This window comes from Diabrotica undecimpunctata, chromosome 8 (genome assembly GCF_040954645.1).
Source record: "Diabrotica undecimpunctata isolate CICGRU chromosome 8, icDiaUnde3, whole genome shotgun sequence".
Taxonomy (NCBI): Eukaryota; Metazoa; Arthropoda; class Insecta; order Coleoptera; family Chrysomelidae; genus Diabrotica; species Diabrotica undecimpunctata.
The window spans coordinates 45912320-45937676 of record NC_092810.1 but is presented as its reverse complement, the minus strand read 5'-3'; the positions used below and the strand labels follow the sequence as shown (position 1 = coordinate 45937676).

Sequence of the window (25357 nt, the reverse complement as noted above, 5' to 3'; positions counted from 1 at the left end):
GGCAAGATACGTGCGCTAAAAGCGTAGCGTGCTCTTCCCCTCTCCAGCCAATGATCGAGCTTCTCAGGAGGAGCCTGAGTTTGTGGAGGGATGGATCTAGCTGGCCGCGCTTAGCGTAATCATATATTTTTATTGCGTTTATTATCCAATCGCTCCCGGTTGCATACATTGTTGAATTGGGCGGCGTTGCCAGTTCTTTGGTGATTGATATGCGTGGGATAGGGGTTCGAAGGCGGGGAACAAGAATTCCCGACAGAAAAAATTTAAATGCTAGTTTATTTTTGCAATATAATCTGTGGTCAAGGATTATATCTTGAAGGTGTTCTCAAGTATGCTGTGGATTTACTCAGATATTATTTGTTAAATTTGTATTAAACATACTGAAACATTTTTCATGATAGGTATATAATATTAATGCAAACGTAAGTAGGTCAATATTTACCAATGGAATCATTGTTTTCTTCTTATTTATTACATAAAAGTAATATTTATGATAATTATTTATAAATAGATAATAAACTTCATTTCGATAGTATTTATTTCCTTATTTACTTTAAAACCTACTTGATGAGATCCTAGGGTCATTCACTTTCTATTTTGTTCTGAGAGCTTTTATCAAATATGTTGTGAATCAATCCAAATTACATATAAAAAAATATTTTTGACGTTTCTTTTTTAAATAGGACGCTGCGCACTGCCTTAAAAATACAATTTTTAATTTTATTGTTACATTGCATGTTTACAATCTACTCTATACACAGAGTAATAAGTAAATAGTCTGTAAGTAAATTAACGTGAGTTAGGTACCGTCCAGTGACGATTATCTAAGTATTATTGCGGTGGATCTTATGGCCATACTCTCTTCAATCTCCTTTCGGCAAGTGCTTGAGTGAATAAATTATTTATCAGTTCGTTGTTGTGATCAGTGGTGAGATTTTTATATTTTATTGAGTGATTCTTTTTTATGTCCTTAAGTTATGGGATGTCCAGATCATTGTGAAGTGTTTGGTTAGATACATACCATGAAGCTTTACTTATCATACGGGGTATTTTGGATTGAAATGTTTGAAGTATTTTCGTATTTGACGGTTTACTACAGCCCCATAGTTTAATTCCATATGCCCAAACTCTTATGAGTTTAGCTTTGTACAGAACCAGTTTATTTTCAAAAGATAACTGAGACCTTTTGTTAAGTAGCCAGTTCATATTTTTTAGTTTAAGATCTAGTGGTTTCCGTTTAGTTTTAATGTGGGTTGTCCCTGTAAATTTTTCATCCAGATGCAATCCCAAGTATTTGACAACTGGTTTTATAGGAATGGAATTATTATTAATATAACCTTGTGAACAAGTAGATTTTCTTGTTGTAAAAGTAATTTGTACTGATTTGCTAGCATTAACACTGACCTTCCATCGCTTAAGATAGTTTTGTAATTGGACTAAATGATTTTGTACTTTTTGTGATGCTACATTAGGGTCGATATCCACTGCCAAGATTCCTGTGTCATCGACAAAAGTAGCTAAGAAGATATCATTGCTGGTTGGAACGTCTGCTGTAAATATCAGATATAGAAATGTGCCCAAAACGCTACCTTGAGGTATGCCAGATTGTATGATGTGGTAATTTGAGTAGCTGTCTTCAATTTTGACCTGGAAATACCGGTCAGTAAAATAAGATTTTAGTATAAAGTATAGTTGGTCTGTTAGGTGTAATTTCAGTTTGTAGAGGAGACCTTCATGCCATATTCTATCAAATGATTGTTGTATATGTAGAAACACTCCAGCGCAAAACTTTTTCTCTTCGAGAGTTGTTTTAATTATATTTACTATTCTGTGGCATTGTTGGATGATTGAGTGTTCACGTCTAAATCCGAATGGGTTTTGTGGTATAATTTCGTTTATGGAAACAACTTGCTCGACTTTATGTAATAGTAGCATTTCTAATACTTTCGATATTATTAGGAGTAGGCTTATAGGGCGATATGAATTTGCTTGCGTTGCGGGCTTACCAGCTTTCGGAATCATAGTAACTTGAGCAAATTTCCATTGTATTGGAAAGTTTCGAAGACGTAGTATGCTGTTGTATATTATTGTTAATAACACCACAGCTTTTCTCGGTAGCTTCTGAAGTATTTCTATTGTTATCAAATCATAGCCAGGACCTTTCTTAGTATTTAGCATTTTTATTTGTTGTCGAACCTCTGTCGGAGTAAATTTTGTCAGAGGAAGAGATAGTTGACATGGAGTTTCGAGGTACATTCTTATATCATCATCTTCATCGTTATTACGAGGGTGTATTAATATAAAACTAGCCTTTGATAGAAAAAAACAAGTTTTTTGGAATTAAATCGATTTATTTCTCAACATAGTCCTCTTTTAGCTCGATACACTTGGTAAAACGATGTTCCAATTTTTTATCCCATCCGAATAGTACTTTTGCTCCAGCTCTTCAAAATAGACCAAAGTTTCAGCGACGACTTCATCATTTGTTGCGAAACTGCGCCCTCCGAGCCATCTTTTTAGGTTTGGAAACAGGAAAAAATCGCTAGCGGCAAGATCTGAGGAATACGGTGGGTGCTCAACCATTTCATAGCCCAATTCGTGTAATTTTGCCATGGCGACGGCCGATCGGTGAGCCGGTGCATTGTCTTGGTGAAAGAGCAGTTTTTTGCGTTCCAAACCGAGGCGTTTTCGACGCAATTCGGCATGGAATCTATCCAATAATGTTGCGTAGTACTTACCATTGATTGTTTTTCCTTTTTTCAAGTAGTCGATGTGGATGATGCCCTTCGCATCCCAGAAAACAGTCGCCATCACTTTGCCAGCCGAATGTGCACTCTTTGCCTTCTTCGGCGGCCCTTCGCCGCGTTTGCGCCACTGTTTCGACTATTCTTTGGTTTCCGGTGTGTAATAATGCATCCAGGTTTCATCAACGGTGATAAATCGTCGAAAAAAATCCTTCGGATCGCGCCGTATCATCGCCAAAAGCGTCTCCGAAGTGTTCCTAAACAATGTTTAGGACCTCGATTAACTCGCGAAGCTTAATTCGATGATCTGCCATAATCATGTCATGGACTTTATTGATCATTTCCGGCATGTTGACTTCATTTGGTCTCCCGGGACGCTCATCAAAAACACTCGTACGACCACGAACAAATTCAGCTTTCCAAAATTTTACTGTTGCTAACGAAGATGCAACCTCACCAGACACTTTGTCCAGGTCGGCTTTGATTTGCACATTCGTTTTACCCTTTTTGGGGAGGAACTTAATCACCGAACGATACTCGACTTTTTCCATTTTCCCGAAAACACAAAATTTGCTTGCCTTTGACGGCTGTAAAAACCAAACTAATTGTTTTTAAAACTTAAAATTTTGACAGACGTCATGTCATGAATGGCAAATGTCAACACCAAAACCAATTCGGTATCAAGTAGCGCCATCTATCAAAGGCTAGTTTAATATCAATCTATCCTCGTAGTATCTGGTGCTGCGAATACAGTTGCAAGATGGTCTGCGAATACGAATGTTTTTTCTGCGTTTGTGCGGGCCCAGGTCATATCTGTTTTTCTTAAAGGTGAATTTGTTATTGTCGGTTATTTAAACTTTTTTGTAGCTTTCCATATAGAGTGGTCTTCATGTGAGAGTTTTTAAAGATAAAACTACAAAGAGTCGTTTTTTTCTTCGTGTAATGCTCTATTTAGTCTATGACTTATCACGTTAAGGTACGTTTTATTTAGTGGGTTTCTCGTTTGTTGCCATATGCGTCGAGGTCTTCTTTTTTTTGTTACAAGTTCTCTTATATGGAGGGGGATATTATGGTTTTCTTGCACACTTCTTTGACGCTGTGGTGTTGCTTCCCATCATGTTGTTTGTCAAATTGTTGTTAAATAGTCTACTGCTTTCTCTACATCTTGGTTTTCACTTATCCTAATATCTAGTCTAATCTTTGTGACATAATTTTGGAAAAAAAACTATTCTTCTATACCGGGATCATACTACTCATTATTGCAATTTTAAACAAATACGATCAAGCTCAATATTATAGAGTAGATCCGCTGGATCTTTGCACATGTCATCATTCGTATTTTAAAACTATTAAAGGAAATAAACCAAAACATGTGAGCCAAAATTACCGGCGTCGGTTATAAGAATTAGAAAATGGCTAATGTTACAATGGACGTTTTTATTCTTCTCTTTTATTTTATTTATTGCATTTTGAAAACCTATATGGTTTTACCATATACCCTACAAAGGGTTATACCTACAGTTATGAAAGTGATTTTCCAATTTTGGGAAACCTACAGGTTGTCCAATAACATCTAGGGGAGGCTGGCCTAAAACGGCATAGGAGTAGATACTATTTTTTGAAAGTGTCAACTTAAAGAAAAAGTACTAATTGTCACTAATATCATAAATTCTAATCAGCAGTATCCTAAACTTTAAAAAAATATAAAAATCTTCAAGTATTTTGAATCTTTAATGATTCGGGCCAAAACATCATACATTCAAATGCAAGTATCGCAAAAGCATGTTTTTGTTTTGGTGCAATTCCTGACCAAAAACAAGCGCCCACTGCTTACATTTGCAACATCATATCCATGGTTCTCCTGACTTGGATTTTGAGAACGCTTCGCAACAAAATAAACAAAAGGCGTCATCATCAGGTTCACTTTCAAATACTTCTTCTGGGTCTATTTCAATTAGTCTCCTAACCTTTTTTATAGTAGTTTGCCTTTGAATTTTCTCTGTTTCTTTTTGTTTGACTTCCGCCATGAAGGGACTATGGTGAGTACAGTTGGAGTGGGGTTTCTCTTGCGTTTTATTGTTTATTTTGCTATGGATGGTAGAGGACTTATGGTATCGAGTGCAATAATGCATTCAACATTTTTCGTTTTGTTTGATTCATCGTACGATTTATCCTTTTCAATCTGCGATATAGTTGATTCTTCATGAATTTCATCAGTGTTGACTGACAATGCTGCTAGATTAGGCTTGTCTGTTGTATCCGAGGGAGAAAACAGATAATCAGGAAAAATATTAGGATCACCAGCCCAGAGACCTGTAGTTTTAAAGCCACTTATTGCATTCTCGACAATAGTTACTTTTTTGTATACATTGCGGAAGACAATGGCGACTTGCATTTGAGAAACTGGCCTTTCTTCATTGTTCCTGATTTTTGATTTCTCTTTCTGATTCCAATACGCTTTCTAAAGTGCAAAGAAGGAAACGTCCAATAGCTGGATGCAATGACTGCAATATGCAGGCAAACAAACGATTATTATTCCATTCTATTTTGCATACTGCAATGCTCTCTAGTTCTTGTGGCTAATGTGTCCATCCAGACCCAGCAAAATAAGTGATTCTTTGGTTGCATAACTAAATTTCTGGAAATGCTTTAACCATTTGAGAAATATCTCACCTGTAATCCACCCCGATTCTTGAGAAAATCCCAATGAAGCTGTAGGCGCTCCTTCTAGTAAATCTGGTTTCCATTTTTTTTTCGCAAATATAAATGTTGGGGGAATATGATTTCCAATTGGTTTTATACAACAAACAACTGTGACATGTATTCCGCGTTCAATCCCCGCGACAATACCAACTTGTTTTTTACCAGTTACAGCAAATATTTGTGGTGAATTCAGCACAGAAGATACTCCAGTCGCATCTACATTGTAGATTCGTTTTTGAGGAAAATTATATTTGTCGATAACTTCTTGATATGCTTTGAAAAATTTTGCTATATTCGGATTGTTGAATGACATTGCTCTAGCTATCGAGGTATTTTCAGGTTTCCTTAATAAAATATCGGGATGTCTATTCCTAAAGCCTTTAAGCCACTCCTAACCAGCACGTTCCTATTCCTTGTTGAACCTGTTGTCGAAATTATTCGGCTCTGCCCAGTCATAAGGAAGTCTCCTCAAATTATCACAGATTAATCAAAATAATCGCTTTTCTATTAATTTCAAATGTTCCCCTAGTGCTCTTGTGCGATTGTAAATGTGATACAAAATCTGACAAGTCCTTTCTCGTTATTTTTAACTCTTTTATTAGAGTTACTAGCTGGTCTTCTCAAAGTTGTGAATGGAACGTTAAATGTTTTTGATGCCTTCAGTCATCCCATTGTTGACTACAAACAGCTTCGATTGTATTTTGCATTGAGTTTTGAGACAGATTAAGACATATGCCATTTTATCCGGAATATATCGTTTTTACATAACCCCATTTTTGACTAATCAACAACGATACAGATCTCTGTTAAAATACAACTTATACTAGAACATAAATGTTGTTGTAATACATTTGAAATTACCTTTGAAATTTCAAAAAACGTCTCATCCACTGAACAATTAGCTCGTAATCAAGAAGGGAAAGAAGACTATTCAGTAATTAGAAACACACTGTTATAGCAGAATATATAACAACTGAGACACGCAGTTTCATAAAGGTTATCGATAGTACTACCATTTAGCGTTCTGAGGTGGAATGCAACCCCAAATTTGCGGGTACACATAAACTCATCACCAATTTGAATAATGCTCTCGTAGATAGTACAAACTCATCACCGCAATAAAAGCAGGGATTTTAAAATAGACCAGGATTTTAATATAAACTGATTACTGGCCTACCTGCACCCCGTGGCAGATAAATGGTTGCAAACCTCTAAGGTTTGGTAATTTCAAAAAATAATCCAAGTCCGAATGCAAATAAAATAAAGAAGTTGGGGACTATTTCAGATATAACCGGAAATAGCACATGTTCACAAATATTTTCATTAAAAAGTTTACTATTAGAAACCTATGCAGCTGAATTTTCAGATTTCAAATCCGTTTAGGTTGGCAGATACATCCAATAGGCCACTCACCGGGAGAGATCCGATATAAATATCTCAATTAAATTTTGAGCAATTCGCTTAAAATAATTTCTGAATTTAACAGATTATCAAGTAAACAGTAATAAGAAGAATTACGGGAAATACGCTGAGAGATCGAAAGAGAAGTGAAGACATTAGAAGCAAGTGTATAAATAGTGTAGAAGACAGTGTATAAACGAATGGACACAAAATAGAAAAAAAGAATGGAATAACCACATAAGCAGAATGGAGGAGACCCGTATCGTCAAAATAGCAAGAGATAAGTCACCAATCGGCAGAAGAAGTATCGGACGACCGTGAAAAAGATAGAGTGACAACCTTCCATAGAGGAATTAATCCGCCAATGAACAAGCAGAATTGCTTATAAAGAGGAAGAAGAAGAAGAAGATCAAACAAACAAAAAATGTAACACAGGTATCTGCGGTGATGAGTTTACCGATCTCCAAAGGATGCCGGTGATCAGTTTATTATATCTCGGAAAGTCAAATAATTTTATGGGGGACTATACACATACAGTGATGAGTTCGTACACGTCCAAATTCCCACGGTTCAGTCAACAGTAGGTTTTACCCAAGTATGCCGTTTTTTTAGCCTTCCCTACAGTAAATAAATACTTAAACAGTAGTAATCAGAAATAAAAGGGTTTTCATTGTATAAGTATAAGCAAATGGTTTTGTTTTCTTGGCAATTGGGCTTAAGTGCCCATCCAGTCAGCAGCAAATATGTAATAACGTTTACTTAAATTAACCTATTCTAACTAAACTAACTACATTACTATTCTGGAAATTAAAAGAAGAACTGCGATGGGAACTAGGATTACTTTTCGCACCTAGGGGTCATTCAAGGTGACTCACAGACAGAAAGTGTACACCACGGAAAGTATAGGTAAAAAGGTAAAATATATGGCGATTCAACAGAGGTAACAAGCTTAACACCTGCACTAAAGTTTTAAGTTACACATTTTAATAAACTTAAAAATAATTATATATACCTTATACATATTATTTAATGATATCAAATGAAGTAGATTGAAAGGGAGGTGATTTTTGCAATAATAAACTATTTCTAGCGGCTCCAATGTGTCAAAGAATTAAGATTTTTCGACTGAAATATATAGTTCTGTTTATATCATTATTATAAGTAGGTACTTGTATGTCTAAAAGCCATACATAATGGAGGAGGCTTTTTGGACTAGGATCTACAGGACTCTCCAGCTCTGCATGAACCCCTCAGAAAGAAATAACAGTCTACTGACTGCTATGTCTACTGACTGTTAGAGCACGCCATATATCCTCGTAGGTTGCCCTGTCTGTATACGACTTCCTGGTCACCATATACAGCAAAGATCGAGGACCATCTTCTAATCTCAGTACTTTCTCAACTTTAGGCTGCTAATTTTTTAACTCGTCCAAACGACCGAACTTCTTATAAAATACGGATGAGATTCTTGTAGTCGTCTCAAGATCTTGGGCAACACAGTGGGCCAGAGAGACGTTATACGGAACACTAAAAAGATTCTGCTGAACTTCTGTGGTCACGCCGAATCTAGCACTCTTTCTCTCTGCACTCATTCTCTTTTTAATTTCATACGGACCTTCCCATTGTCTTTGCAGTTTAGGAGACAAGCCTTGACGACGTTGTGGATTATAAAGCCAAACAAGATCACCTACTTCATAGCTTTCATTCTTGCATCGAGAATCATATTGATCTTTCATTCTGTCACTAGCTAACTGGATGTGTTGTCAGGCAAGTTCATGAATGTTATTCATTCTTAACTTCAGGCGGTCGACATAATCTTCGCTCGCAACATGTTCTTCGGAAGGTCTGCAGCCAAACTGTAGGTCGCAGGGCAAACGAACTTCACGACCTAACATCAGGTAGGTTGGAGTCTGGCCTGTAGTTTCATTCACGGCCGAGCGGTAGGCCATTAGGAATAAATGAATGTGCTGGTCCCAATCTCTTTAATGTTCTGATACAACTTTGGACAGGTGTTTACCCATCGTTCGGTTCATTCTCTCGACCATTCCATCTGATTGAGGATGAAGGAGTGTCGTTCTGGTCTTATTGACACCAATCAATTTACAAACGTTTTGGAAAAGGGTTGACTCGAAGTTTCGCCCTTGGTCGGAGTGGATCTCCAAGGGAACACCAAATCGGCTAAAGAATTCTTTAACAAGTACCTCTGCAACGGTAGCAGCTTCTTGATTTGGTATCGCATAGGCCTCAGTCCATTTCGTAAAATAATCCATGGCTACCAGGATATATTTATTTCCATCATTTGTCTCTGGAAGTGGACCTGCAATGTCGATTGCTACTCTTTCCATAGGACTACCAACATTGTACTGTTTTATGTGTGTCCTCTTTTTACCAACTGGACCATTACTGGTAAACAGTTCACATTTCCGGCACTATCTTCTTACATCATCTTTACAGTTCACCCAATAGAACCGTTCTCTAATCTTTTGCAGATTCTTCGTAATACCAAAGTGTCCACCTGATGCACCGTCATGTAACTGACTCAATACTTCTGACACTTTACTTTTAGGTACAATCAACAGAAGCTTAGATTCTGTACCATCATCGTTCTCAAAGGTTCTATACAGAAGATAATCTTTTAGCACTAGGCAATTCCATTGACTCCGGTAACACTTGACTTGTGGACTACATGCACTAATGTCTTGCCAAGAAGGTCTTTCACTTCGACGCATCCAATCCAATACTCTTTTTATACATGGATCATCTGCTTGAGCGTCTTGTAGCTGTTGAGGCTGCCATTGATCATTAATGACGGTGGTTCGTCTCACGGGGCAAAGTCGTTCTTCTAACCTAAGACAGTGATTACAATTTGCACTGCATCGCAGTCTTGACCGAGCATCTGTATTTGAATGACTTTTTCCAGCCCAGTGTTCGATCTGTTCTAGCTTTCTAACTGTTATATTATTTTCTTGCAATTTACGACGAATGTGACCTACGTCGCCACCATTCCAACATCTGGTTTCGCGTCTCTTCGGCATCATGTTACGAACTACTTTTCGTACGACTTCCTCCAGACGTTTATCGTTTCGTTCGTTGCTCTCTTCAGAAGTTCGTACTCGATAGCTCCGTAAAGCTTGACTAGCTGTTTCGTGCTCCAAGGCAATGGCGAGCGCTTCATCTAAAACTTTCGGTCTTGCTAGTCGTAAAGCTTTCTGTAGTTCACTGTCTCTCGACCCATTGACGAAGGTATCTACAGCAATTTCTTCCAATATGTTGTCTGGTGCCTCTGGATAAGCCAACAGCGCTATACGAGCAACATCTGCTTCAAATTCTTGCAAACTCTCACTTGCTCGTTGAATTCTACTTCTTATTTGTACTTTGTAGACTTGTTGTAGATGGGCATCTCCGTAACGTTTGTCTAGTCGAGTAAACAAGGTCTGGTAACATTTTTCTTGACCCTTAGGAATCGATCTTAGGATATCTGCAGCATCACCTCGTAAAGCAGCAGTCAAGGAAACAGCTTTTTCTTGTTCTGTCCAATGATTGGCTGTCGCAATAGCTTCAAATTATCTAAGGTATATGGACCAAGAAGACTTTCCATCAAATAGTGGTAATTTACATCTCATATGATGTGTCGTTTCGTCTCTAGGTAATTATTTTTTCACTACCGGATCTAAGGCTACTGTATTAACTGGTGGTAGCACTTCTGTATTGGTTATCATGCTCTCTAATTGTTTGATCTTCTCTTCTATTTTATCGAATGTTTTAGAAACTTCTTCAAATTTCTCATTATTCTGAATACAGACTTCTTTAATTATTTGGGAAGTCTCGTCTAATCTTCTAGACACATTTTCAAATTTCTCGTCATTTTGTCTAGCTACTTCTTTAATATTTTGAGACGTTTCATCGAATCTTTTGGAAACGTTTTCGAATTTATCATCATTTTTTTCTAGAAGATTCTTCAATCATTTGCGGGACGTTTTCAAATTTATTATCATTTTTTATAGAAGTTTCTTCAATCATTTGAAAGACATTCTCAAATTTTCCATCAATTATTTTCGTTAAAACTGCTTCTTCTGCTGATTGAAACTGGAATGTCTCTGGGTCGTCTCCATTCTTGTTGAGAACAGTCCTCAGCCGTTCTTGGAGGATCTTCTTGGACCCGCTGCAGTCTTCATCGCGTTCTTCTAGTTGCTCACGCAACTGTTTTACTGACAGTTCTACTAGCAGCATCTTTGGTCAGGTACACACACACTTTTGTAAATGTTCTTACAAAGATCACTACCGAACTACGCTGATATTCCCGACGAACAATACTTTTTAAAAGTTCAAAAGTCTTTTTCAAAAGTCACTGCTGAATTTATTTTTCCCTTTTTTTTTACTCAATTATCCTCACACCCGACACCAACTGTAGCGTGTTTCAATAAAACGAGCGGTTCGAATTTATATAAATATATTTATTTATAAGTTTACAGTTCGATGGTATCTTAACAACTAAAACTACTCCTAGAAAGTACGCTTATATATAAAAGTTACTATGTACTAGAACATTCGGGATAGCCCACCTCTAATTCGCCTATTTGACAGGTTGATCTCTCTCTCGCGCTCGAGACATCGCCGGAAAGTTCTAGTCGTTTTCGAGATGCAACCGTTACACGGGCCACGCCGAATGCATGTTCGTAACAATATAAAATCAGCATTAGTAAATACAGTGCCATGACAAAGGAAGGTAAGCGCGTTTCCTTCTTTGAATAGAGCTACGATTATCTAGACTTAATTATATGTTTGCTAATGTTTGCTGTTTGGATCTTCTGTGTTTCCATCTATAGTACACAACATACCTTAATATCTAGCTTTTTTAAGTCTGCAGATTGTGGAAGCCACCTTTTGGCTCCTCCTCTTCGAATTCATTTTACAGGAAAATTATTATTTAAATGCTCATCTTCTAAAAAATTGTGATCTACTGGAACGTGTAACGAATCCGTCACTTCAATAATCCTTGCATCACTTTAAATAAAATCTATAAATCAATATTCAGTCGATATCTCTTAGTAATTTGTATTTTCTAGGTTGGTATTAAACAGCGACTCCAAGTGGCAGTTTTGGCAGACATGCTCTTCTGACTAGCAATTAGCGCTGACTCTTGTTTTGACTTCGGGAAAGAAAAGTTGGGTTTAAAAAGTAGGTGGCCACAGATGGCCTAGGAAGAAAAGTTCAAGAAAGTCTTGTTTTTTTTGTCGAGTGTCCCGTTTGGTTTATAGCCACTCTGAGCTGCCTACTGAAGGAGTCCAGCTGGAGTCAAGGGGGGAATTCCTTATTTTGTTTCTTTTTTTCTGGGATTTATTTAAAGAAGAATGGTTAAATTGTTGACTGGTCGAATTTGCACCTGATTCCAGGGTTGATTCTCATCTGTCTTAGCTGTTCACTCAGAGGTCCAGATCTTTCCCATACTATTCCCGGACAACTTCAAGAAACCAGCCGGAAATACCTCCCTCATGTAGAGTGTGGAATATTTTCAATCTGTATTAGGTTTTATTCATCAATTTTTTTTTGTAATATTTGTTTTTAACTTTAAATCGTACTATTTTATTTAATAATAAAAACCCGTCATTTTTTCTAAAATAATGCTGAATAATATTTAAGAACTAATTGTCAACTACCGGTTGAGGTTTTAAATCCTCTCTATCAACTCTGTTCTATGGTGTTATGTGTACACATTTAATCAGAGGGTTCGTTATTGATATTTCATTATTATATATTTAAACCTTGGGCATCTATCCCGTCAGGGTAGTGTCCTTATTACTTTATTATTACATTTAATTGAAAGCCGAAGTACAGAGTTACATCTCTAGTAGGCAAGTAAATTACCTTTTTAGGTAAAATCATTAATTATTTTTGTTCTATTTATTATTCGTAAATTCAGATAATTAGGGATCACTTGTGTATAATCAGCGAATTTTTTTTAGTATATACGTAACTAGGTTAACTGTACATAAATGGTGGTGGGTGGCAATAGATAAAGTATTAGACTGTATATATTTGGATAGGTATTAAATTTGTTGTGAAGACTAAATATTTCAATTAATGCCTTTTTCCTTTTCATTTCAGCAAAAAGGGTATACAGCTTTACAAGATACCTTGGAAGGTATATGTTAATACTTTTCTGGCGCCCAATCACATCTTAGAGCAACTTCCATAGTTTATCACTTTCATTTACATTATTCATATATATATATATATATATATATATATATATATATATATATATATATATATATATATATATATGAGTTTCGGGAATACGTAGGAAATAGTTTGGTCACCAAGTTGACAGAGAGAGAGGTCATTGTGTCATTGAGAAGTAGCTGAGTGGTGGAAAATTAAATTTCAAGTGTTAATTGTTGGAGAATTGAGTCAGGTGTTTCGTACAGTCGCTGCAGGAGGATTGCAGATACGAAAAGAAGAAAGCGAGGCGAATAGTGGCAGATCATATTGCTGTGGAGCGTGGACGATTCGAGGTATGGTCCAAATACAATCTACCAAGGAAAGGTTAGTGATTTTCTGTCCAGAATTAAAAATTTTGTAGCTGTGAATGAAGTTTGTTGACATCATTGTCGTTACCATTTTAACTCAAGAGTAGACTTCATTTGTAAAATGTTTTAAAGTTTTGTTTTTTGCAATAAAGTAAATATCGAAAAATCAGCAAGATAAAAAGTTTTAAATATAATCATTGAAATTGGCTTTAAATTGGTTTTGTCTCCAAGAAGACTTAAAATATTCTTTTTGTGTAAATTTTATTGTATTCATTTACGCTGATTGATACGATAACGGCTAAATTTGATAATTGTTTTATTCTTCCTTAAATAAAATAAAGAATACTAATTTTTTTATTATCCTTTTTTCTCTATCCCGATAAAGGACAACTAGGAATAGCCCAGTCTGGTTAAAAAAAAAAGGTGGAAAAATGTTTCGCAGATATCTGAAGCTTTTAAGACATAGGTGGGGGATACTAGATGATGAATAGATGAAAAGATACTCCTAGTTTTACCTTGCGTTTTTTTAAGCAATAATTTATGGTCACAATTTGATTTTTTGTCTATAAATTTTTTCCCTTATATTTTAAATAAACAATATTTATGTCATTTTTTTATGTCAAGAATATCTTTATTTTCCCGTTTTTTGAATTGAAATTGATAAATAATTTACAGAGATATTTGCAAAAAAGCAGTTTTTTTGCCATAATTTATAAATTTTATTAATTATTTTATTAACAAAATAAAATGGTATTAATATATTTAAACATCAACGAATTACCATCTTTTAGATTTGTGCGAAATTTCCCCCCGATTAGTCAAATATTTTATAAGTTATTTAATTTGTTTATCCCTGAAGCTAATTATTTAAACTATTGAGCTTGCCCTATGCATGATGCTAGACGCATTCAGCAAATTTCATAGGATTCTATAAGACTTAGACTATCTCAGAAGTTAAATGCATATTGAGTTTTCATCGAAATTATTTACAAAATAAACGTTTGAAAAAGGGGTATGTTTTTTACTTAAAAACAATTGTAATAACTTCTATATTTTTCAAGCTACAGACTTGTACGTACAACCATTGGAAAGAAGCGCACATTAAAAAATAAAAAACCTTCTATGACCAATAGGAACGAAGTTAGTGACTATTTTTAAAAAAATCATATCTCCATTGTTTATAAACATTAAGAAGTAAAATTTGCACAAATTTTGAATGAAAATCTAAACTTTATATTGAAACTTATAGCTATAAAATTTATCTAATTTTTCGAAACGACGGTACTTTCGAAAGATCGACATAGGAAAGTGGAGAGGATATCTGTTTCAGCTCCGTTTTTTTTTCGGCATCGGAACTTCAAATTTCAACACGTAGGAAAAATTTACATTATCTCGGCTTCCTTTGCAGCTGCAAGCCTCTTTTTTTTTATTCTGGGGTAGCTTGTCGAAATATGAATAACTACATAGTTTTCACTGGCCGGAAAATATGGGAAAACTCGGAAAAATTGAGTCCATTTGAAATTCACCCTAAATACTTACTTTTTTTTAATTTGCTCGAATAGTCTGTCGCATTATTAATAATGATGACATAATTTTCACCCCCCATAAATCTCCGAAAATCCCGGAAAATCAACATATGTTTTTTCATTTCATATCAATGATAATATCTATTATATTTTCAGGTAATTTTTTACACATTATATTATTATAGTGCTTATATTAATTATAATTGTTTGTATTTTTATAATTAACAATATTAATTTTTATTCTATTTTTCTTACAAATATGATATACAATATTAATCTAATCTGCGCCTTACTGCTTTGATAAAATAAGTCGATTTTTTTATCACTCGCCTTAATAAATTTTGCAATGCTTATTGAACTTTACTTTTTTTATTTTCTTTACATACATTGGTTTAAAACTAAAAAATTTGGTTCATTTTTTCGACTTCACTGTCAGGTCTGAACCTTTTTGTTGCAGGTTGTTTGTCTTCACTTATTAAGTCAATCTTTCCATACATTAACATATTAATGGGCGATCTTAATGCCAAGGTGGGTCAAGGTAAGGTAGGAGAACAAGTAGGAAAATATGGGCTTGGAAACAGAAATGACAGAGGAGATCGATTGATTCAATTTTGCCAAAGTGAAGACTTCGTAGTAACAAATCTTCTTCTTAAAGTGCCTATCCGTTCCAGATGTTGGCGATCATCACGGCTATCTTTACTTTATTTATTGCAGCGCGGAACAGTTCAGTGGTAGTCGTGTTATACCACTTTCGTAAATTTTGAAGCCAGGAAATGCGTCTTCTTCCCGGTCCTCTCTTACCATTTACTTTTCCTTGGAGAATCAGCTGGAGAAGGCCGTAACGTTCTTGATTTTTCATTACATGTCCTAGATATTCCAACTTTTTAGTTTTGACGGTCATGAGAATTTCACATTCTTTCCCCATTCTACGCAGGACCTCCACATTAGTAACTCTGTCAACCCAGGATATACGTAAAATGCGCCTATAACACCACATTTCGAAAGCTTCGAGCCGATTCATAGATGCAACAGTCAGTGTCCATGCTTCCATTCCGTAGAGCAGAACTGCGAATATGTAGCAGTTCAATAGACGGCATTTTGTTTTTAATGATATGTCTCGACTGTTGAAAATGGTTCTCATTCTAACGAATGCTGCTTTTGCTTTTATTATTCGCTGTTTAATTTCTGTTGAGTGGTCCCATTGGCTATTTAAATTGGTGCCTAGATATGTATATTGCTCGACTCTTTCGATATTCTGTTGGTTGATTGTAAGTTGAGCGTTTAGTATTGGTTTTTTACTAATTGTCATAAATTTGGATTTCTTTATGTTAAGAGCTAGTCCGTATCTGTTGCTGACTTCTGTTATGCGATTTGTTAATATCTGTAAGTCATTCAGATTATCGGCAAAAACTATAGTGTCATCTGCATATCTAATGTTATTCAACCATTCACCGTTTATTAGTATTCCTTTCGCACAACCGTCTAAAGCTTCCTTAAATACCCATTCAGAATAAATGAACAACAATGGAGACAAAATACAGCCCTCCACGTTCTATTGCAATTTTATCAGTTAACTGGTCTTCTATTTTGATTTTGGCCGTTTGATTGTAGTAAATGTTTCTGATAATTCTAAGATCTTTGTTGTCAATTCCAATTTCTTGCCTTAGAGTCATTAATTTGTCATGTTTTACTCTGTCAAATGCCTTCTGGTAATCTATAAAGCATACGTATATGTCACAATTCACATCCCTGCATCTCTGAAATAGCACCTATACAGCAAAAAGGGCCTCTCGTGTTCCCAGAGCATCACGAAATCCGAATTGTGTTCTTGTTAGTTGTTCCTCACATTATATATATATTCTTTTGTGAATGACCTTTAGAAATGTTTTAAGTAAATGGCTCATAAGGCTTATAATTCTATAGTCTTCGCACTTTCTCGCATTGGGTTTTTTTGGAAGATTTATAAAAGTTGACACTAACCACTCTTGAGGAACCACGCCCGTATCATATATACTGTTAAATATATTTGTCAACCATTTTATGCCATCATAGTCCATAAGTTTTAAGAATTCTGAGTGAAAATTATCAGGGCCTACTGCTTTACCATCTTTGGTGCTTTTGATGGCATATTTTACTTCTTCGACTGTAAATGGTGGTCCAGATTCGCAATTGGTGTTTGTTGTAATACCAGTGTTACTTCGTATATCTTCAAAAGTTTTTTCTACCTATTTAATCCAAATATCTCTTTTATGCTCTATTTCCAGTACTATGTTTCCCTGATTATCTGTCAGGAATCCAGTGTTCTTGTGTTTATATAAGCCTGCCGCTTCTTTAATCTTTTTATGGAGGTTAAATGAATCATGTTTTTGTTGTAATGACTCTATTTCTGTACACTTCGAGCTAAACCAATTTTCTTTTGCTATGTTAATAGCCCTTTTAATTTCGTTATTTATGTTGTTGTAGTAATTCTTATTATCTTTAGCGTTTCTTCTGTCTTCCATCATACATAGAATCTCCTCCGTCATCCATTCCTTTTTATTTGTTCTTTCAGGTTTTAAGTATTTCTCTGTTATTTCTTGACTTACTTTGTGCAAATTTTCTAGTTCGACATCTGTGTTATCTGTTTCTGTACGGGCCCATGGTTTTTCTGTACGAGCCCACGTTTTTTCTTTTAGGCGTTTTTGTACCTTTTCCTTTACTGTTTTATTTTTCAGTTGGTTAATATCGTACTTCATAATTTTTGGTCTTTGAACTTTCTTTAAACTAAGTTTTATTTTGGCGATAAGTGGATTGTGGTCCGAATTTATGTCGGATCCCGGGGTACGCTTTAACAGATGTTATAGAGTTTATAAATCGTTTGTTAATAAGAATATAGTCTATTTGATTTCGTACTGTGTGATCTGGAGTATCCTGGGGAGATTTCCACGTATATAGTCGTCTTGGAGGAAGATCATAAAAGGTGTTTGTCACTACGAGCTGTTCTTCAGTTGCAAATTCAATCAAAAGGTCTCCGCGTTCATTACGTTCCCCTAGACCAAAGGATCCCACTAAATTTCCACTTTGTCCTTTGCCAACTTTGGCATTAAAGTCTCTCATTATTAGTATTATTTCGTTTTTCCGAATCCTTTTGACAATATTAGTAAGGTCATTGTAAAATTCTTCTATGATTTCTTCTGGGGCGTCCGCTGTAGGAGCGTATACTTGAATAATGTTTGTTTTTATGGGAGTTGTGTTTAGCTGAACTAAGAGCATCCTTTCTGATACAGGTACAAAGTGACTGACACAGTTGGCGATTTTATTATTCATAATTAGGCCCACTCCATTTATATGTTCGTTCTTAAGATTTCCTGAGTAGAATATTTTGTGATCTTTGATAACTCGGTATCCCGTATTTGTCCAGCGCATTTCGCTTATTCCCATAATATTAATCGAGAGTCTTTCCATTTCTTGAATGGCATTATAGATTTTTCCCGCCTCGTACATTGTTCTAACGTTCCATGTACCTATCTTTATGGCTGTTCGCAATACTCTTAGAGATCCACCATCTAGAATGTAGTTTGGTTCGTGAGGATTTCTCTTGATAACGACCTGGAAGGCCTCACGGTTTGAGCTAGATTTACCTTTCCTGCCGGATCTTGAATTCCGATTTTCATGATCAGTAGTCGGAATCTTAAAGTTTTTTATCACCATGATAATTGTACTAGAGATACTTACAAGAAGTCTTTAATGCAGTGGTTTCTCCTTGCCTTCTGCATCCTTATGCCGTTCACTAAAAGTCTTAGTTCCTCCGCCTTCGAAGCCGATTTCTCAAACTCCAGGACAAAAGAGTGCCCTAAGATCGCAGTATCACAGCCGCTTAACTCATAATGTGAGTGTCGCCTGTGAGTATCTGAGTAGTAACAAATACCTTTTTCAAATTACCTCCTCGAAGGTTATATACATGGACATCTCCACAACATACCAAAGAAAAAATAGTGAGAAATCAAATAGACTACATTATGATAGCAAGGAGGTATCATAATGCTGTTAAATGTACTAAGACGTACCCAGGAGCTGATATAGGCTCAAATCATAACCCGGTAGTTACTGTGATAGAGGCGGGACCAAAAAAGATTAGAAGACCACACAGAAAGGCACTAGATTTAAATAAACTTAGAAACAAAAATATACGACAAGAAACAGGAGAAGAAATAAATGAAAACCTCCGTTCAGTGCAGCAACAAATTAACAATACAAACAACGTTAACCAAAAATTAAAGTACATAAATACAGCTATACAAACAGCAGGAAAGAAACATCTTACAAAAACAACAACAAAGAATAAGAGGTGGATGACACAAGATATACTAGACTTAATAGAAAAGAAGAAAGATGAAGAATTACCCAAACAAATACAAAGAAATAAATAAACACATAAAAAAGAGAATAAAAGAAGCCAAAGAGGAGTGGATTAAAGAACAATGAAGTGAAGAAATGGAAACCTATGAGAAAAAGTACGATGCGTTCAATATGCACAAAAAAGTAAAAGAGATAACAGGAAGCATAAAGAAATGCCAAATAAGTAAACTTAAAGACAAAGATGGAAATCTTATTGTAGATCTAGAGAATAAAATAAAAAGATGGACAGAATACCTGAATGAATTATTTGAAGACGATAGAAACAACTTAACTCAGATAATCAATGCAACTGGGCCAGACATATTGAAAGAAGAAGTAGAATACGCAATAAGAAACGCTAAAAATGGAAAAGCAAATCGACCTGATGAAATTCCTACAGAACTGTTGAAGCTTTTGAATGATAAATCCGTAACCATAATATTAAATTTTGCAGCGAGGAGCTAAAACAGTTTCAAATTCTGACCATAAATTATTGTTTAAAAAAAACGCAAGGTAAAAATAGGAGTATCTTTTTATCTATTCGTCATCTAGTAACCCCCACCTATGTCTTAAAAGCTTCAGATATCTGCGAAACATTCTGTTCTGTTCTGTTGTTTGTAACAATTTGTTTCTCATCATAAAACTGTAATAGATTTCATTTTTCTTAAACGTGAAAATATATAAATATGTATACACGTACAACATTCCAATCGAAATTGCTGCTTAAAACATACAAAATTTCAAACAACAAATTCATTTCTGATATAAATTAGTTTGTCTTAGGGCATGAATTTAAAAAAATTGTATAAGCAGTAAGTTCAGGTTATAATGAGGTACATTCTCACATTTTGTAAATGCTAATACGAATATACTTATGGAATAAAATAAAGGGAGCTTTAAGATGCAAATTACCTGTTTAGCATAGCTACACGCAGTTAAATTTAGAAAAAAGACTTATTTGATACAAAAAACTTCAAGATGATAAAGCAAGTATTTAGATCTAGTTTTTTATATTGAGTTATAAATTTGAGGGAAAGGTGTTTAATGAACCAGTTTGGTATACTTGTTTTCTGTTGTTAACAATCGGATAGCGGTGAGTTTCCTATGTATTATGTCAAATAATTATTATTTCCTTGTAATGAATAAAGTAAATATATGTTTATTTTATAAGCAAAGTTAAGGATAATAATAAACAAAATTTTAAATAAAATCTGAAGAGTCCATATAATTGCGTTAGTAGTAAAAGTGTTAAAGACAGTTGCACTAAATTTGTAACTGTTTCAAAAATTTAGAATGATAGCGGGATATTGTATTGGGATATAGCAATATGTGCACTTAATTTAATTATGTCCTTCAAACATTCCTTTAGGTGAAAACTAACTAAGGAGTATAATAGAACAGCATTTTTATGTCTGATTGACTTAAAGAAAGCATCTGACAGAGTAAGATTCAAGAGAAGTTCCACTAAATATCATAAAAACCACTGAAGACATCAATCTACCAAAACAACAAGATGGAAGTCAGAATAGATGAACAACTTACAGAACCTATAGATATAGGCAGCGGAATAAGACAGGGGGATTTATTGAGCACTATGCTCTTCAATTTAATCATGGATGAAATCATCAAAAGTGTCAGCAAAGGAAGAGGATACAGAATGGAAAAAAAGAAGTAAAAATACTCTGTTACCTATCAAAATATTGATAGTCCAAGATGAAGATAGTCTGCAAAGACTAGTCCATAGATTTAACATAAGATCAAAAGAAGTTAATATAACAATCTCAACTCAAAAAAGTAAAACAATAGTAATCAGCAAATAAGCAATCAGATGTAAAATAGAAATTGATGGCATCAGTATTAAACAAGTAATGGAAATAAATGACCTTGGAATCACACTGTCCAGCTATGGAGACCTGGACAAAAAATTGAGAGATCAAGTACAAAAAGCAAATAGACTGGCACTTAATAACAGTATATAGCGTATCAGACATATTAACACTAAGATAAAGTAAAAAATTTATAAAGCCAGTGTAAAACCAATAATGACATATGCCTCACAGACAAGATCCAACACAGCCTCAACACAAAGGCAGCGATGAGCGTACTGAGAAGAATTACAGGAAATACGCTGAGAGATCGAAAGAGAAATGAAGATATTAGAAGAAAATGTAACGTACCTTGTATAAACGAATAGACACTAAATAGACAAAAAGAAGGGAATGAAAACCACATAAACAGAATGAAGGAAACCCGTGTGGTCAAAATAGCAAGAGCAGCTGGTTACACTAGCTTTCGCGCGTGTTTCTCACCCAACACATTCTCACTGAATCAATGATTCTAGGATTATACCGAATACTCTATTTGCATCAATTTAGTGTCTCGAAATTAGAGAAGATGCTGTATATAGCAGTCATCCAGGCCATATAGGTGCTCCGAGTGTCGGTTCTGATGTCATATTCTTATTGAGCAACCCCAAAAACCCCCCGAGTAATAGGTATGTTTGCAACAATTTAGTGCCTAATCCATCGAAACACCAGAGGATGACGTACCTTAGTAGTAACCCTGTGCAGCAGGTGTTCCGGGGGTCGATTCTGATGGCGTATTCGTGTTCAGCTAGACCAAAAACTCCCGAGTAATAAAGTCTGGCCATTAGTATACTGATTTTGACATATTTTTATAAAATTCGATATGGCCCCAAAAATTGGGGCCCCCTTTGAATGCATTTTATACACTGTAAGTGCAATCATGCAGTTCCACCCATTTTTCTATTGTAGACTCTTTACATGAAAAAGTTGCAAGTCGATAGGTGCTGTATTTAAAAAATCGATTTATTCCGGTGTTTTTGATTCTAAATTCCCTGGTCTATATGTACCTTTAGTAAAACTTTCCTAAACTGGTTATTTAATTGTTTGGTAACTTTTTTTAGCTTTATAATAAATATCCTTTATATTTCACAGTAATTCTTTGTATTTTGTACCAACCTTAATCTAAAGCACAAGCTCACAGACTATCTCAACTAAAGCTAACTCGTCTTCGATACTTAATATCAGCATTGGAGAACATCGTTAATCTTGTTTCTGCCTTCACAGAATGTAATTATCGGAATATATATAGAGCAATATCATCTATTCAACACCAAACGATGCTCAAACATCGGAATTCCTTCATTATACCAAATTCTATATCGGAAGTGCTGTTAACTGGAGAATGGAATTTTGACCAAAACGGTATAAAATACTATTATATAATGATTTGTGTATTTCAAGAATATTAATGTTTCATGCAATATAAAATAGAGTGAATAATATTAAATTGAGGACAAGGTTTAAAGATTTATTTTATATCTTGCCGTAAGAGCTATAACAATTATTAAGAGACATATGAAAACCAAAAAAAACATCTAGCTACATTAATAAACATATTATGATATATAAGTTATACTTACATTCCGGGGTTGGAGTGAATTTATTCCTTGAGGGGGAAGGTGGTTTTCAGGAGTACCTTAGTTTATAGAGCTTTCCTGTATCTGATATCTTATAGTTTTTTAGTTTTTAATATATATAAGACTAACATACTGGGGTCTGATGATGAATTGTAAAAAATATTATTTTACAGACTTATAATGAATCTATTCCTATACTTACATTACTACAAACAATATTTTTGGTGTCAACGTGTTTTTCTCAAGTAAACTATCTTCCATACCATAATTACAAGACAATTAGAAAAGAAACTCATGCACATAACAGAAAAATAAAAAATTATCACTGGGAACGCTTTTCGAAAGAAATGGAACATGATTGGTCTGCAAAGGGAAATAGAGGTCAAAGGACGGAGGTAAAAGAATTAATAGAACCAAAACACATAGAAAGGGATACGTGGATTGACTACCTAAAAAAGTTCTATCCAGAGGAAGAACAAACGACGCTAGAACCGGAAGCACCAGAAATTACCACAAATGAAGAACTTGATATAAATGTACAGGAAGTTCATAAAATACTTGAAAAGCTGAAGAACAGAAAAACAGCAGGTAAAGATGGGATACCAAACGAATTACTGAAATATTGTGGAGCAGCAATGACAGAATAATTAACAACATTAATTAATAAAATTATAAAACACAATAAATACTGGAAGAATGGAGAACGAGCGAACTAATTCTACCATTGAAAAAAGGAGATAAAAACAGCCAGAAAACTACAGAGGTATAAACCTAACAGGAGGTAGTATAAAATACTACCCTAAAACCTACAATTAAAGTTTTACAAGTACTAATAAATCAGAGGATAAGTTTAGCAGATGAACAACAGGGTTTCGTAGTGAAAGATCGTATACAGATGCAATATTCGTTATAAAGCAAAATACTGAGAAATCACCAGAGTATAATAGACCAGCATTTCTGTGCCTGATTGACCTAAAGAAAGCGTTTGACAGAGTACGACTCAAAGATGTAATCCATCCTCTGTATAATAGAGAAGTTCCCCTAAATATTATAAAAACTATCGAAAACGTCGACCAAAATAACAAAATGGAAGTCAGAATAGATGGACAACTTACAGAGCCTATAGAAATAGGAAGCGGAATAAGACAAGGGGACTCATTGAGCCGTAGGCTCTTTAATATAATCATGGATAAAATCATTAAAAAGCGTTAACAAACAAAAATACAGAATGGGAATCAAAGAAATAAAAATACTTTGTTATGCAGAAGACGCAATATTGATAGCCCAATATAAAGATAGTGTTACGATAATTATCCTGGCCTAAAATAACCGTAAATATTATGACTAATGCTGTTCTGTTTTTAGATTTTACGAGAGTATTCTATTAGCCGGCAGAAATTTACCTGAAGGGACCTTCCAGAAACGGTCGAGCCGATGTAAAAATACCCGTTTGCCTTACCGTTATAATTTCGCCGCTAATCGAGAAGGCTGTTCGATGATTCTAGCGTAAAGGCAATGGCATATATAAAGGACATTTTATTTTGAAAGGAACAGTTAATAAAGAAGATTCGCGCTCGTGATATTATTGTTACGCTCGCCTACTAATAAATTATTGTATATGTAGTGATAAATAAACTTATATAAATTATCGTGCCTTTTAATAAATTAAAGTAGGAACAATATAATAAATTAGTAAAGACATTATAAATTAAAGACATAACAATTAATAAATTCACAACAAATGGTGTCAGAACAGTGGAATACTTAAGATAAATTGCGAAAATAAATTACAAGTGAATATAAAATAAATTGTGAAAATGGCTACGATTTATGAGCTGACAGTGACTAATTTAAGAAGACATCTTAAAGACAGAGAATTAGCTTCTACCGGAAAAAAGGCTGAGTTAGTCCAACGACTAAAGAACGCTTTGCTAGAAGAAGGACTAGATCCAGAGACTTATATATTTGAAGACAAACATGATGCTGTCCTCTCGTCGATTTCGAAAATTTCTGGTGACATCGCATCATTAGAGAACAAAGTTTCTGACGATATTTCGAAAGTTTCTTCTGATGTAGCCAAAGTTTCCGGCGACATCGCTTCGTTGGAAGACAAAGTTTCTAACGAGATTTCTTCGCTGGAAAGCAAAGTCTCTGCTAACATCTCTTCGGAAATCTCTAAAGTCACTTCTGAGATGTCTGCCCTGGACGATAGAATATCTTCATTAAAAAACCAAGTTGCTGCCGATATGTTAGCCTTCGAAGAAAAGATATGGAAAGAGATGGAAAAGAAGATGGAGGAAACAGGGACAGCAGAGAGAGGTAACAATCCGATTACAGTGGAGATAAAAGAAGACGAGACGAAATTTAAGTTGGAGACACGGCCGAAATTTGAAGGAAGTGGAGGTTCTATTCATGTTAAAGTCCCAACTTTCGACGGAAAATCATCATGGAACAACTACATGAAACAGTTCGAATCAGCCGCAAGAGCAAATGGATGGTCTGAAAAAGAAAAGGCTGTAAACCTGACTATCGCCCTTCGAGGAGATGCCTTAGATGTGCTTCAGACCATAGCCGTAGAGGAGACCGATGATTTCGAACAACTGAAGAAGAGGTTAAATATGCGATATGGCCACG

The 25357-nt window shown here is 35.0% G+C and overlaps 1 protein-coding gene across 1 annotated transcript; it reads right to left on the bottom strand.

The window, feature by feature from the left end:
• Positions 1–5310: 5310 nt before the first annotated feature.
• LOC140448802 (uncharacterized) lies at positions 5311–5760 on the bottom strand. Its single transcript, XM_072541921.1, has one exon. The coding sequence runs from the start codon at positions 5758–5760 to the stop codon at positions 5311–5313; it is 450 nt and encodes a 149-aa protein (XP_072398022.1).
• Positions 5761–25357: the final 19597 nt, after the last annotated feature.

Bases quoted from the DNA above. Each gene is read 5' to 3' on its own strand.
- LOC140448802 (XM_072541921.1), bottom strand. From the start codon at position 5,760: ATGTCATTCAACAATCCGAATATAGCAAAATTTTTCAAAGCATATCAA.